At 41.0% G+C, this 14507-nt stretch overlaps 1 protein-coding gene across 4 annotated transcripts in view; it reads left to right on the top strand.

The window, feature by feature from the left end:
• aplp2 (amyloid beta (A4) precursor-like protein 2) overlaps positions 1 to 14507 on the top strand; it is a 186302-nt gene that overhangs the window by 134392 nt on the left and 37403 nt on the right. For all 4 annotated transcript variants that reach the window (XM_041174080.1, XM_041174079.1, XM_041174081.1 and 1 more), the window contains one exon: positions 7210 to 7284. In XM_041174080.1, the coding sequence (XP_041030014.1) occupies positions 7210 to 7284 (75 nt within the window). The remainder of the gene's footprint in view (positions 1 to 7209; positions 7285 to 14507) is intronic.

The raw sequence follows: 14507 nt of genomic DNA, 5'->3' as shown, positions 1-14507 counted from the left end.
GCATGTGCCTGTATACTATCTGATTGTTAAGCAGAACAGTGAGTCCAATGCCTGCTGATTGCCAGATAATACTTTCATGACCAATAAGGATAGTCCATTACAATATAAGTTTACAGAACAAATGGAAGCCAATGAACCCATCGTAACAGTGTCAAACCCTTGCTAGAATAATCTAAAAGTAACCCCATTGCCCTGCACTTAGCCCATAACTCTGTATGATGTTTGTTTCCTTTGACAATATCTCTTCAATATGGGGAGGTTTAAAATATGAGAAGGAAGCTCTTTTAATTTTGCTGATGAAAAACTACATTTGGAGCAAACATCTTATTTTTCCAAAACTGTGTGACTTCAATGTGTAAGTGAATAATGCATCATACCAAAAAAGGGGGTCTGAGTGGTAACCATTTCAACATGTCTCCTTTCTGCGTTTATCCCACATTTAAACAAGTCATTTATTCCACTATTGTTTCATGTTAGGCCATGTTCTGTTATCACACGTCAGTTCTTTGATAGCAAAAACTAGCAGATGAATAGGATCAATGCAATAAAGCAGACTGGTTGAGCAAGAGTTAGCAATGAGATTGTTTGATTTCTTGAAGTAACTGCACTGCAGCAACTTATGATCAGCTACAGAGCATCTTCACCTCCATAAGCACTTAACTGATTGCTAACACATGAGCACAGCTCTGTCTTGAAACATAAACAAGCCTTCATTTATTCAGTAAAACAGTGCTTTCTGCTGCTAATGAAGCATTTCATGTCCAAATGCAGCAAAGTCTGGACAAATTCAGGCTTGGGTTGATAAGTAACAAGTAACCTTGCTGCTGAACAAGTGCCAAACAATGATCTTCTCCCAACAAGAGAGAGCCTAACCAACTTCCCTTGACATTCAATGGTATTGCCATCGCTGAACCCCCACCTTTTTTGGATTTTTTTATCCTGGTGGTCACCAGTGGCCAGAAGTTGAACTGGACCAATCGCATATATACTGTGGCTATAATAGTTTTCAGGGGGAAAACTCTCCACTGGTTGGAGTTATGCCTAGCACAAAGAAAGATGGTTCAGGTCAATCACTTGAGTCCCAGAACATCGCTACAGGAGTTCCTCAGGGTAGTGTCCTAGGCCCATCATCATACGAATAAGGAGCAGGAGTTGGCCATTCGGCCCCTTGACCCTGCACAGCCATTAAATAAGATCATAGCTGATCTGATAGTAACCTGAAATCTACATTCCAACCCCGATAACTGATCACCCCTTGCTTACCAAGAATCTATCCACCTCTGCCTAAAAAAATGTCCAAAAGCTCTGCTTCCACCATTTTTTTCAGGAAGCGGGTTCCAAACATTCTCAACTGAGTGAAAAAATGTCACCTTATCTCCTTATTTTTAAACAGTCACCCCCTAGTTCCAGATTCTTCCACAAGAGGAAACATCATCTCCACATCCACCCTGTCAAGACCCCTCAGGATATTATATGTTTCAATCAAGTTGCCTCTTGCTCTTCTAAACGTCAGTGGATACAACCTTTCCTCCTAAAACAACCCACCTATTCCAGCTATTAGTTTAGTAAACCTTCCCTGAACTGCTTCTAATGCACTTAAACCCTTCCTTATAAAGGAGACCAATGCTGTACACAATCTCCAAATATGGTCTTACCAATACCCTGTATAACTGAAGCATAACCTCCCTACTTTTGTATTCAATCCCTCTAGCAGTAACTTATAACATTCTATTAGTTTTCCTAATTACTTACTGTACCTGCATACTAACTTTTTGCAATTCATGCATTGGGTTATCCAGATCCCTCTGCATCTCAGAGCTTTGTAATCTCTCACCATTTAGATAGTATGCTTTTTTATTCTTCCTGCCAAAATGGACAATTTCACATTTTCCCACATTATACTCCATTGTCAGATCTTTACTCACTCATTTAACCTAACTATATCCTTTTGTAGCCTCTTTATGCTCTCTTCACAATTTACTTTCCTTCTATCTTTGTATCATCAGCAAATTTAGCAACCATACTTTTGGTCCCTTCATCCAAGTCATTTATATAAATTGCAAAGTGTTGCGGCCCCAGCACTGATCCCTGTGGCACACAACTCGTTACATGTTGCCAACCTGAAATGATCCATTAAGGCCTACTCTCTGTTTCCATGCTAGACACAGAACAGACTTGTGAGCAAAATTCTAGCTCATGGAATAAAAGAGAGAGTAGATACTTGGATAAGAAATTGGCTGAGTGACAGGAGTGGTGGTTAATGACTGTTTTTCATATTGGAGGAAGGTTTGTAGTGGAGTTTCCCCAGGAGTCGGTGTTGTGGGACCCTTGCCTTCCTGATATACATTAATGGCCTAGACTGTGGTGTGCAGGGCATTATTTCAAAATTTGCAGATGATACAAAGACTGGAAATGTTGTCAGCTGTGATAGGGATAGCCTTGAACTTCAAAAGGATGTAGACATGTTGGTGGATTGGACAGACAAATGACAGATGAAGTTCAATGCAGAGAGTGAGAGGTGATCCATTTTGACAGGAAGAATATGGTGAGATAGTATAAAAATAAAGGGAGAAACTCTAAATGAGGTGCAGGAACAGAGGACCTCAGTGTATATGTACATAGGTCATTGAAGATGGCAGGGCATGTTGAGAGAGCAGCTAATAAAGCATATAGTATTTTAGGCTTTATTAATAGGGGCATTGAGCACAAGATTAAGGAGGTCATGTTGTACTTGTATAGGACACTAGTTAGACCTCATCTGGAGTACTGCTTTCGGTTCTGGACACCATACTTGAGGAAGGATGTGATGGCATTGGAGAGAATATAAAGGAGATTCACAAGGATGATTTCAGGCATGAAGATCTGTAACTATGAGGAGAGAGTGGGACTGTTTTCCTTGGGAGAAAAGAAGGTTGAGAGGACACTTGACAAAAGTATTCAAGATCCTAAGGGGCATTGGCAGGGTAAATAGTGAGAAATTGTTCCCACTCAAGAGAGCATCATGACTGAGAGGGCACAGAATTAAAATATTTGGCAAAAGGAGTAAAAGTGATGTGGGGAAAATTTTTTTCACAGAGGGTAGTTCGAGGGTGGTGGAGGCAGGTTCAATCGAGGTGTTCAAAAGAGAATTGAATTGCTATCTGAAAAGAGAGAATGTGGAAGGTTACAGGGGTAAGGCAGGGGAGTGTATATTTGATGGGCGGAATGGTTTCCTGCATTGTAAAGATGCTATGATTCAATCTTCTATCTATGCCAATATGTTACCTCTCCACCATGAACTTGTATTTTCTGCAGTTACCTTTGATGTGGCACCTTGTAAAATGCCTTCTGTAAATCTAAGGATAGTAGACCCACTGGTTCCACTTTATCCACAGCACATGTGACTTCTTCAAAGACCTCCAGTAAATTGGTTAAACATGATTTCCCTCTCTCAAAGCCATGTTGATACTGCCTGACTAACTTGAATTTATCTAAGTGCCCTTCTATAACACATTGAATAGCAGCTTGTAACATTTTCCCAATGATAGATATTAAGCTAACTGACCATAGTTTCCTGTTTTCTGTCTCTCTCCCTTTTTGCATAAAGGAGTTAAGTTTGCTATTTTCCAATCTAATGGGGGCCTTCCCCGAATCAAAGTAATTTTGAAAACTTAAAGTAACACATCAAGTATCTCACTAGCCACTTCTTTTAAGACCGTAGGATGGAATCCATCAGGACCCAGAGACTTATCAGCCTGCAACTCCAACAACTTGCTCAGTACCACTTCCCTGGTGGTTGTACTTTTTTTGACTTACTCTCTCCCTTCTGTTTCCTGATTTACAGCTATTTCTGGGTTGTTACTTGTATCCTGTATAGTGAAGACCGATGCAAAATACCTGTTCAATTCATCTGCCATCTCCTTATTTTCCATTATTTCACCATGTATCGCTCCAGGAAATTGCCAAGAAAACTTTCTACAAACTCATCTCAATGACCCTTGCCAAGTTGACTGATCCAGTCTGTGTGAAGTTTAAGGTTTCCCACAATTATTACATTGCCTTCATCCAAGTCATTTATATAAATTGCAAAGTGTTGCGGCCCCAGCACTGATCCCTGTGGCACACAACTCGTTACATGTTGCCAACCTGAAATGATTCATTTATGCCTACTCTCTTTTTCCATGCTAGACACACAACAGACTTGTGAGCAAAATTCTAGCTCATGGAATAAAAGATAGAGTAGATACTTAAAAACTCCAATAATTTCTTGTTGAGTGCTCTGCCCAGAGGGCCAAAAATTACTCCCACCAGTGTTTTCTGGCTCTTGCTATTCCAAATCTCCACCCATAGTGTTCTACTTCATCTTCAGTTCCAGGATCCTTTCTCACTAATGTCCTTATGTCATCCATTACTATCAGGACTATCTGATCTCCTTTGCCATTTTGTTTATCCAACAGAAATGTTGTGTACCCTGGTCCCCAACCTTGGTCACAAATCTCTGTGATGGCTTCTCCAACTTCATGTTGCAGCTACAATCCCTTATAACTGGAAACATTCTGGTTAATCTTTTCTGCACCCTGTCAAGGACACTCATCTTTTCTAAAGTGTGGTAACAAGAACTGGAAGCAATATCACAGATTGGTACAGCACAGAGGAGGCCACTCAGCCGGTTGTGTCTGCAGTGGCTCACTAAGCTATCCGCCTAGTCCCATTCCCTGGTCGTCTTCCCATAACCCTGCACATTCTTCCTTTTCAGATAATAGTCCAATTCCTTTTTGAATGCCTAAATTGACCCTGCCTCCTCCACACTGTCAGGAACGCACATTGCAGATCTTAAGCACTTGCTGCATGAATAAGTTTCTCTTTGTATCTCCATTGCTGCTTTTACCAATTACCATAAACCTGTGCTTGCTTGTTCTTGTTCCTTCCACCAGTGGGAGCAGTTTTTCCCTAACTACTATTCAGACCCTTCCTGATTTTGAATACCTCTATCAAATCTTCTCTCAACCTTCTCTTCAAGGAAAACAGTCACAACTTCTCCAATCTATCTATAGAACTCCCAGAAACCATTCTTGTGAATCTTTTCTGCACACTCTAATATAGAACCATAGAAAAATTACAGCACAGAAGTAGGCCATTCAGCCCATCTTGTCCATGCCAGCCCAAGGACATCCAAGTGCCCTTTCTAATCCCACCTTCCTGCACCTGGCCCATAGCCCTGCAGCTTACAGCATTTAAGGTGCAGATCCTTCACATCTTTCCTAAAATATTTCACCAGAACTGGATGCAATACTCCAGCTGAGGCAGAACCAGTGTTTCATACAATTTTAACATAACCACCTTTCAGTACTCTAATAGTGGTCTAAGCAAAGCTTTATAAAGGTTTATCGTAACATATCTGCTTTTGTACTAAATACCTCTATAATGAAGCCCAAGATTCCATATGCTTTGCTAGCTACTCTCTTAATATGTCCTGCCACCTTCCATGATCTGTGCGCATGAACACCCAGGTTCCTCTGTCCCTGCATACACTTTAGAACTATGCCATTTAGTCCATATTGCCTCCCCTATTCCATCTGCTACATGTCTACCCATTCTGCTAGTCTATTTATGACCTGTTGCAGTCAATTGTTGTCACCCTCACTTTGCCAGACCTCTAATTTTGGTATCATGGATGGATTTTGAAATTGTACTCTATTCCAATATCAAAGTCCTTTATGTATATCAAAAAAGGCTGTGTTCTAGTACTTACCCTTGGGAACACCACTGTATACCATACTCCTGTCAGAAAAACCATTTGCCACCACTCACTATTTCCTGTCCTTCAGCCACTTTTTATCCAAGGTAACACTGGACCTCAATTTTGTTAACCAGCTTTTTATGTGATACTTTGTCAAAGGCTTCCTTGAAACCCATATATACAATATCACTACATTCCCTTCATCAACCTTCTAATTGAATTTTTTGAAATAACAGAAATATCAAACACGATCTTTTAGAAATCCATGCTAGCACTCCTTAATTAACTCAAACCTCTCTGAGTGCTTGTTAATTTTTTTGCTTGATTATTGTTTCTAAAACCTTAATCACTACTAATGTTAAACTGACCAGCCTGTCCTTGCACTCTTTCTTGACTTCGTGTGTCAAGTTTGCCACTTCAGCAGCACCTTCCAAATTTGGGAGCTTTACTGCCTGGAAGAACAAGGACAACAGGCACATGGAACATTGCCATTGCAAATTCCTGTGCAAGCCACGTACCATCTGGACTTGGAATTATATTGCTGTTCCTTCACAGTTGCTGGGCCAAAACCCTGGAGTTTCCTACTTAACAGCACTGTGGAAGTGCCTGCACCATTTGGCCTGCAGTGGTTCAAGAAGGTGGTTCACCACTATCTTCTAAAGGGCAATTAGAAATAGACAATAAATGTTGGCCTTACCAGCGATGCCCACATCCCAAAAACAAATAAAAAAAAATAGAGTAGCACAAAGGATAGAGAGTTCAGAAATGGAGAAGTGAACATTCTGACACAGGAAAGGAATTGTGATTCTGAGAATCATAAATCATGTCTGGGAATTTCAAAGTCTTAGTGGTCAGTGTAGGAGATATTTTTGAGCAACAGTTTTGAGTGACCTAGAAGGTTGCATAGGTTACAGAATAGAAACAGCAGAGGTAATTTAGCCCAACTTGTCTGTGCTGCTGTTTACAGAACAAGTCTCCTCCTTGGAAGATAGATAAGCTCTTAAATTGCCCACCATATTTTTGTTATTGACAACATGCTCCTTGCTGAGCTGCACAAAAAATAAAGTGGACAAATGCAAAATGTTAAATATGTTGGAAATATGAATCTATGGGGAGAGAATTAATGTTTGCCTTTCACAGATGCTGTCTGACCTGCAGAGTATTTCTAGCATTTTCCATTTTTTTTTAATTTCAGAAAATAATAGGTGGCCCTGCTGATTGTTTAGTACTTGTGGCAACTGTTTCTGTTATGGTGGAGATGGCCACTGTAATGGTGGTTGTCAGTCCAGGGCCACTGGATGTCACTATTTACTATGGTCTTTGAAGCCTGCAAAGTTAATTCTTTTGGCAAGATTTCTGACTCTTGGGACTGTGCAGTAGTCGTACCATTGGTTGATGACTTAATATTCTTCCTGTTATCTTTAGAACTCTTGTGGACAAAAATCTCTGAAGTTAGCTGAATGACTTTTTAACTTCTGCTTTTAAATTAGGTAAGAGAAGAGTGGGAAGAAGCTGAACGACAAGCAAAGAACCTGCCAAAAGCAGAGAGACAGCTGTTGGTTCAGGTATGAACACATTCCCACATGATCATTGTGATTTTGAAAGCTTAGGTTTTTGGTCTGTTTTTGCTGTATGGAATTCTGGACAATTAACAGGAGTAGCAGTTTATTTAGAATAATTATTTAACAAGCTGTTTATGTTTTAATTACCTGAAAGTAACACCCTTTGAAGTGAAGTATATCCTGTGTCATTTTCACGTGGAAACTGTGCAGTACTTGCTCTCCAAATTTGGTTCTCAGATCAGAATTGAGGAAGTTTGCTGTTGGGTCACTTTTCGAGACTCCTCCAATCCTTAAGCAGTCCATATGCAACAAGACCTGGACAATATTCAGGCTTGACTGATAAGTAGCAAGGAGCATTCATACCAGGCAATGACTATCTCCAAATAAAAGAGAGCCTAACCATCTCCCCTTGACAGTCAATGGCATTACCATCACTGAGTCCCCCACTATCAACATCCTAGGGCTTATCATTCATCAGTTACTGAACTGGTCTACAAAGCAGGTCAGAGGCTGGGAATTCTGCGTTGAGTTACTAGCCTCCTGACTCCCCAAAATCTGTCCACTATCTACAGGGCACAAGTCAGGAGTGTGATGGAATACTCTCCACTTGCCTGAATGAGTGTGGCTTCAATAACACTTAAGAAGCTCAACACCATCCAGAACAAAACAGCCCGCTTGATTGGCACCCCATCCACTCTCGCCACTGATGCATAGTGGCAACAGTGTGTACTATCTACAAGATGCACTGCAACAACTCACCAAGGCTCCTTCGACAGCACCTCCCAAATTCTACCTAGAAGGACAAGGGCAGCAGATGCATAGGAACACCACCACCTGCAAGTTCTCATCCAAACTACACAACATCTTGACCTGGAACTATATCACTGTTCCTTCACTGTTGCTGGGTCAAAATCCTGGAGCTCCTTTTGTAACAGCACTCTGGGTGTTCTTGCATGGACTGCAGCGGTTCAAGAAGGCAGCTCACCACCATCCTCTCGAGGGCAATTAGGGATGGGCAATAAATGCTGAGCTATACAGTGATGCCCACGCCCCTTGAATGAAAAAATAAAAAACGTTACAAGATCCCATAATACCTATTTGAAGGAGATCAATGTATTAATGAGCAGCAAGATGTTCAATTTAAAAAAAAAATCCCTACTATCAGTGCTACCCTTGACAGCTTGGCTTTATTCTACCTAGGCCTGCTGCTTGCTGCATAAAATGGGCAGTTCTGAGTAGTATAATGTCCATGCAGTAAGAACCTGGACAGTAGTGGATCATCTCTTCCCCTTTAGACATCACATAATTTTGTTCGCACTGTGAGGTTAGTGTAACATTGGGTTCTGACTTGAGTGAAAGTAATATGTTTCAATTCAGAGCTTTCCCAAGGCTATTTCAATTTGAGAGTTGGGTCTCATTATCCCATTAATTACTGGGCAACTTCACATCATGGTCCAGAACTTGACGAACCTGTAAATTGCAGGGAATACTGGTTTCTCTAATCTCTTTAAAAGACAGTAAATTCCTCATTGTGGAAATGAGGAGACAGGGTGTTTTTTTTAATCAACTGTGTTGAAATGAATAAGAGCAATCTCCTGTCCTTTTAGAACCAGCCCTTAAGCTTTACGTTAAGGTGTTAATGGCAAAATTGGCCCAGAGCCTAAATTCCAGGACTGCCAAGGACCTTACTTCCTGTGGATAGCCATAATGGAGCTCTGTTTGTTGGCCCAAGTTACTGCATTTTTGCTGTCTGCTTGACAGCTTGTAACCCTTTTGTGCCTGCCTTGTAGCTGATTTTTTACAAAAATATAATTCTTGGGATGTGGGTGTCACTGGCAAGGCTGGCATTTATTGACCATCCCTAGTTACCTTTGAGAAGGTCGTGGTGGGCTACCATTTGAGTTGTTGTAGTCCATATGGTAAAGGGACTCCTACAGTGCCATTAGTTAGGGACTTCCAGAGCTTGGATCTAATAGTGATGAAGGAACAGTGCTATATGTCCAAGCCAAAACTGTATGCAGCTTGGAGGTGGTGGCGTTTCTATCCACCTGCTGTCCTTGTTCTTCCAGGCGGTGGAGGTCATGATTTTGGGAGGAACTGTCAGTGTTTATACTGACTTTTCTGGGTTTAACCAGATTGTTATGGTTCTGAGAGGGAAGGAGTGTCAACTGAAGTGCAGGAAATGGAACCGACGGACATAGTTGAGGGCCCTATCAACCATGATTTGGGGAAACCCTTGGAGAACAATAAAGATATATCGGAAGCACTAGCATGGATGCTGGCATCATCAGAAATGAGATGGAAAAATTGGGAGAATGGATTGGATTACTTGGAGGAAGCAAGGTGGGAGGAAGTGTCGCCAAGGTTGCTGTAGAAGTCGTTCTGCTTATGTGGAACACTTGTAACAGTGTCTCCAATTTACATCCTTCCTTTGCTTGTCCACCTCCAACTCTTCCATTCTTCTCTTCAACACCTTCTGTCTCCATTTCTGGGTGTAGGCTACTGACTAATATCCACTTTAAGCATGCTTGACCACAATAGAGCTCCCCTTGTACTTGCCTTCCACCCTGCAAGTTTCCACATTCAATGGACCTTCCTCTACCATTTCCTCCATGATGTCATCACTAAACAATCTTCCTTTCTCTCTCATCAGAACATAGGAAAAGCAGGAGTCCATTTTGCTCCTCAAGCCTTTTCTGCCATTTCCTCAAGCTTTTCCACCATTCATTGAGATCATTGCTGATCTGTGACCTAGCTCTATATACCTGTCTTTGCCCCGTATCCCTTAGTACTTTTGGTTAACAAATTTATCAATCTTAGATTCAAAATTAACAAATCATTGAACATTGGTTATCATTTGCAGAAGAGTTCCAAACTTCTGCCATTCTTTGTGTAAAAGTATTTCCTATTGTTGTTCCTGAAATGTCTAGCTCTAATTTTTCGATTATGCCTCCTTAGCCCGAGACTGTCAAACAAGAGGAAATAGTTTCTCTGTATCTACCCTATCTGTTCTCCTTAATATCTTGAAAACTTCACTCAAATCACCCATTGACCTTGTAAATTCCAGGGACAATCCTATTTTGTTTAATCTCTCCTTGTAATTTAACCTTGGAGTCCAGGTATCATTCTCGTAAATCTACGCTGCACTCCCTCCAATGCCAGTATGTCCTTCCTAAGATGTGACCAGAACTGCCCACAGTACTCCAGGTGTAATCTAACCAGGACTTTGTATAGCTGAAGTATACCACCTTGTAATTTAGCCCTCTAGATATAAAGGTCTGCATTACATTACCCTTTTTGATTATTTTCTGTATCTCATCATGACATTTTAATGATCTATGTGCCTGCACATCCAAGTCATTTTTGACCTCCACTGTTTTGATTTTTTCCCATTTAAAAAGTACCCTTTCAATCAGTCTGAAGTGAATGACCTCACGTTTGCCTGCATTGACATGTATTTAGCACAGTTTTGCCTGTTCACTTAATCAGAGGAATAGGATTTAGGAGCAGGAGTTGGCCATTTGGCTCTTCGTGCTTGTCCTGCCATTTGACAAAATTATGGCTGATCTGGTTGTGGTCTCAACTTCACTTTGCTATCTGCCCCTCTTAACCCTTGAATCCCTTGTCAAAAATCTATCAGTAACTCAGCCTGAATAAATTAAATGCCCAGCCTCCACTGCCTTCTAGGGAAGAGAATTCCACAGACTAATGACCCTCTGAGAGAAAATGTTTCTCACCTCCATCTTAAAAGGGAGACCACTTATTTTTAAACTGTCTCCCCTTGTTCTAGTCTCTCCCCAATGGGGAAATGTCCAATCAGCATCTGCCCTGTCAAGCATCCTCAGAATCTTACATGTTTCAACAAGATCAACCCTCATTCTTCTGAACTCCATTGGGTGTAGGCCCAACCTTTATTCATAAAATAAGCCCTTCATTCTAGGAATGGGTTGAGTGAACCTTCTCTGAACTGCTTCTAAAGCAATTATATCCTTTTTCAAATAAGGAGACCAAAGTGTACATACTACTCCAGATGTGGTCTCACCAAGGCTTTGTTAAGCAATGGTAAAACTTCCCCACTTTTATAAGCCATTCTTCTTGCAATAAATGTCAGCAGTCTATTTGCTTTCCTAATCATTTGCTGTGCCCGCATACTAACTTTGTGATTTATGTACCAGGACATGCTCTGCACCACTGAGTTCTGCAATCCTTCTCCTCTTAAATGATATACTGCTTTCCTATTCTTCCTGCCAAAGTGGACAAGTTCACATTTCCTCACATTATACTCCATCTGTCAAATTTTTGCCCGCTTGCTTAACCTTTTATAGACTTTTTACCTCCTTAATTCATCAAAATTTCTTTGCACTTTCATGCTTCCACCAGCACTGCTTACAATGCTTCCTATCTTTGTGACATCAGCAAATTTTGCTTTCTATTCCATTATCTAAGTCGTTAATAAATATGGTGAATTGCAGAGACCCCAACACACACCCTTGGGGTCACCACCTGCCAGTTAGAATACCTGCTTACTGCCCCTACTTAATGTCTCCAGCCACTTGGACAGTTCCATACCAGTTCAGGAACCTGGCCTATTTAGTCCTCATTGCTTTGCAGCTATGTCTCAGCAATGACACATCCACCAAGTTGAACTGACACCTACATTTCAATGTTTTCTTAAATACACCATATGTTTGTATAAAAAATGCTTATTTAGGCCTCACACCCTAACCTCAGCTCTAATATTTTACTCGCTCATTTCTTCCTTCTCTCTCCTGGTTTAATTATTTACCATTTTTAGTTTTTTCTTCACCACTTGTACTATGACACAGTTTGTGACTGTTACTCTACTTTTTTTAATTTGTTTTTGAACTACCTTTTCCATCTGAATCCTCCAACACACCTCCCACCCCAACCCACTAGTTCAAAGCCCTTCTGACTGCTCTTTCTCTTCTTTCCGTTCGGATCCTAGTCCCAACTTAGTTCATGCTCCTTCAGCCACATATTCACCTCCTTAATCTGCTTATCGCTATGGTCAATTTGCATGCGGCTTTGGCCAAAATCCAGTGATTATATAATCCCTGAGATGCTTTGATTTGATCCTCACTCTCCAAACAGGACCTCTTGCCTACTCTTTCCAAAGCTTTTGGTCTCAATATGGACGTCAATGACTGGATCCTTTCTCCTCCCTCGCCAATATTCTCACAAGCCATTTTGAGATGACCCTCTTCCTGGCACCAGGCAGGCATTGTACTAGTGGGATTCTCAATCCCCCTTAAAATGGATGTTGTCTGTTCCCCTAATTACTGAATCCCTTCCAAGTACCATATTATGCTTCCCCCCCCACCCCCCCTTGATGGCTTCCTGCTTCAAGGTGCCATGGACACATTCTGATTGACTGTCTTTTTATCCTTATTCTCAAAGATAGCAAGTACGTTGTGCCTCTTGGAGACAATCAGTTTCTGCTGATCTTCATTCTCTCAGCTCACCTGGGTTCCTTACTCTCTACACCATCAGCCACACCAACCCTGTTCTGAACCTGAATCTCTCTACAAGGTGTAACCAAATTCTGGAGCAAACTGTTCAAATTCTGCTCCCACTCCCTTATGTGCGGAGCATGTCTAACTCGCATTTCAACTCAATGCTATGTGCTGGAAAGATTTGAGGATGAGTCATCTACTCGTGTGTGTTCACTTGGGACAGTCTCATTGTCCTCAAACTCCAACATACTGCAGGCCAGACACATACCCTGTTTTGCCATACACTGGTCTAGAATATTTGTATCTACCTTTTAGTTTGTAAGTTTTCTTTTTCTACGTGCTAACTTGCACTAAGTGCTAAAACACTGGAAATATGTTAGATGTGTCCTTTTTTTAAGATTACCTTCTAAACTTACCAGAAAAGACTTGTTCTTGATTTGATCTGGTGGGGGGTGGGGAGGTAGAAGAACATTCAGCAGCTACTCTCTAACCATAGCTTCCTGTGTGCTAACGTCACTTTAGGTGTTTCTGCGCTCTCCCTGACACTCTCATTCACTATATTGTGGGTTCCCTGATTCTTGAGCTAATTGATCATACACTAAAATGACCAAACACGCAATTATATATAAGTATATTGATTCTTAACCTATATCTTTTCCTTCAAACCCTTGAGTTCTGCTGCTCCTACCTCTATGTTGATTTAGATGTGATGTCACTTTTTGAATTTTTTTCCCCACTCCTCTTTTGGTCTCTGCTTTGCTGGACTGCTGCTGATGCCTGGTTCTTGCACCGCTTTCAAATGGTCTGCTCTCCCAATGTACTTTACTGAAGCATTCCAAAGGTCGATGACACTTTGGTCCACTCCTCACCCATCCCCTTGCTTTCTCATGTTAATGCAGGAGATGCAACACCTACCCTTTACCTCCTCCCTTCCCAAGGTCCAGGGCCCAAAATACCCCTTCCAGGTGAAACAGCATGCTTGTACTACTTTCAACTTGGCATTCTGTGAGAATTAACGGTAAAGTATTTTTATGTAGTCTGATATTGGTAATACTGCAGCCTAGGTTTATCAGAATGATACTAGATTCCAAGAGTTAAATCATAATGAGAGATTACACAAACTAGGGTGTATTCCTGGAGTTCAGAAGGTTAAACAATGATTTGATTTAAGCTTTTAAAATATTAAGGGCAACAGTTTAGGCAGATAGACAAAAACTATTTCTACTGGCTGGGAATCTAGGACTAGGGGTCTAAAATTTTCATGTTTCAGTCAGACCGTTCAGGAGTGAAATTAGGAAACACCTCCACACACAAAGGGTGGTGGAAATTTTGAACTCTTCTCTGCAAATGGCAATTAATGTTTGATCAATTGTAAATTTTAAATCCAAGATTGATAGAGTTTGGTTAACTAATGGTATTAAGGGGCAAAGCTGGGTGTATTGAGTCAGGTATGATCTCATTGAATGGCAGAACAGGCTCAAGGTGTTAAATGGTCTGCTCCTGTTCCTATATTCCCATCACAAGAGGACACAAGTAACTGCAAGACAGTATTGTGTTTATGGTCTGATGCCAGTAATATCATTGTGATATTGAATATAGGGCATTCCCATTCACAGCTAGAATTATAGGATTTTTTTGTGTATTAGGTCTTTTTGCTCAATACACATATCTGATTCTGAAGAGGCTATTAGTCCCATCCTCATTCAGCACATCTTGGAAGAAGCAGCTACTCACTGCTGAGAGGGCGGATGG

Source organism: Carcharodon carcharias, chromosome 25 (assembly GCF_017639515.1).
Source record: "Carcharodon carcharias isolate sCarCar2 chromosome 25, sCarCar2.pri, whole genome shotgun sequence".
NCBI lineage: Eukaryota > Metazoa > Chordata > Chondrichthyes > Lamniformes > Lamnidae > Carcharodon > Carcharodon carcharias.
The sequence above is the reverse complement of the archived record's forward strand: the minus strand, read 5'-3'. Positions and strand labels throughout refer to the sequence as shown.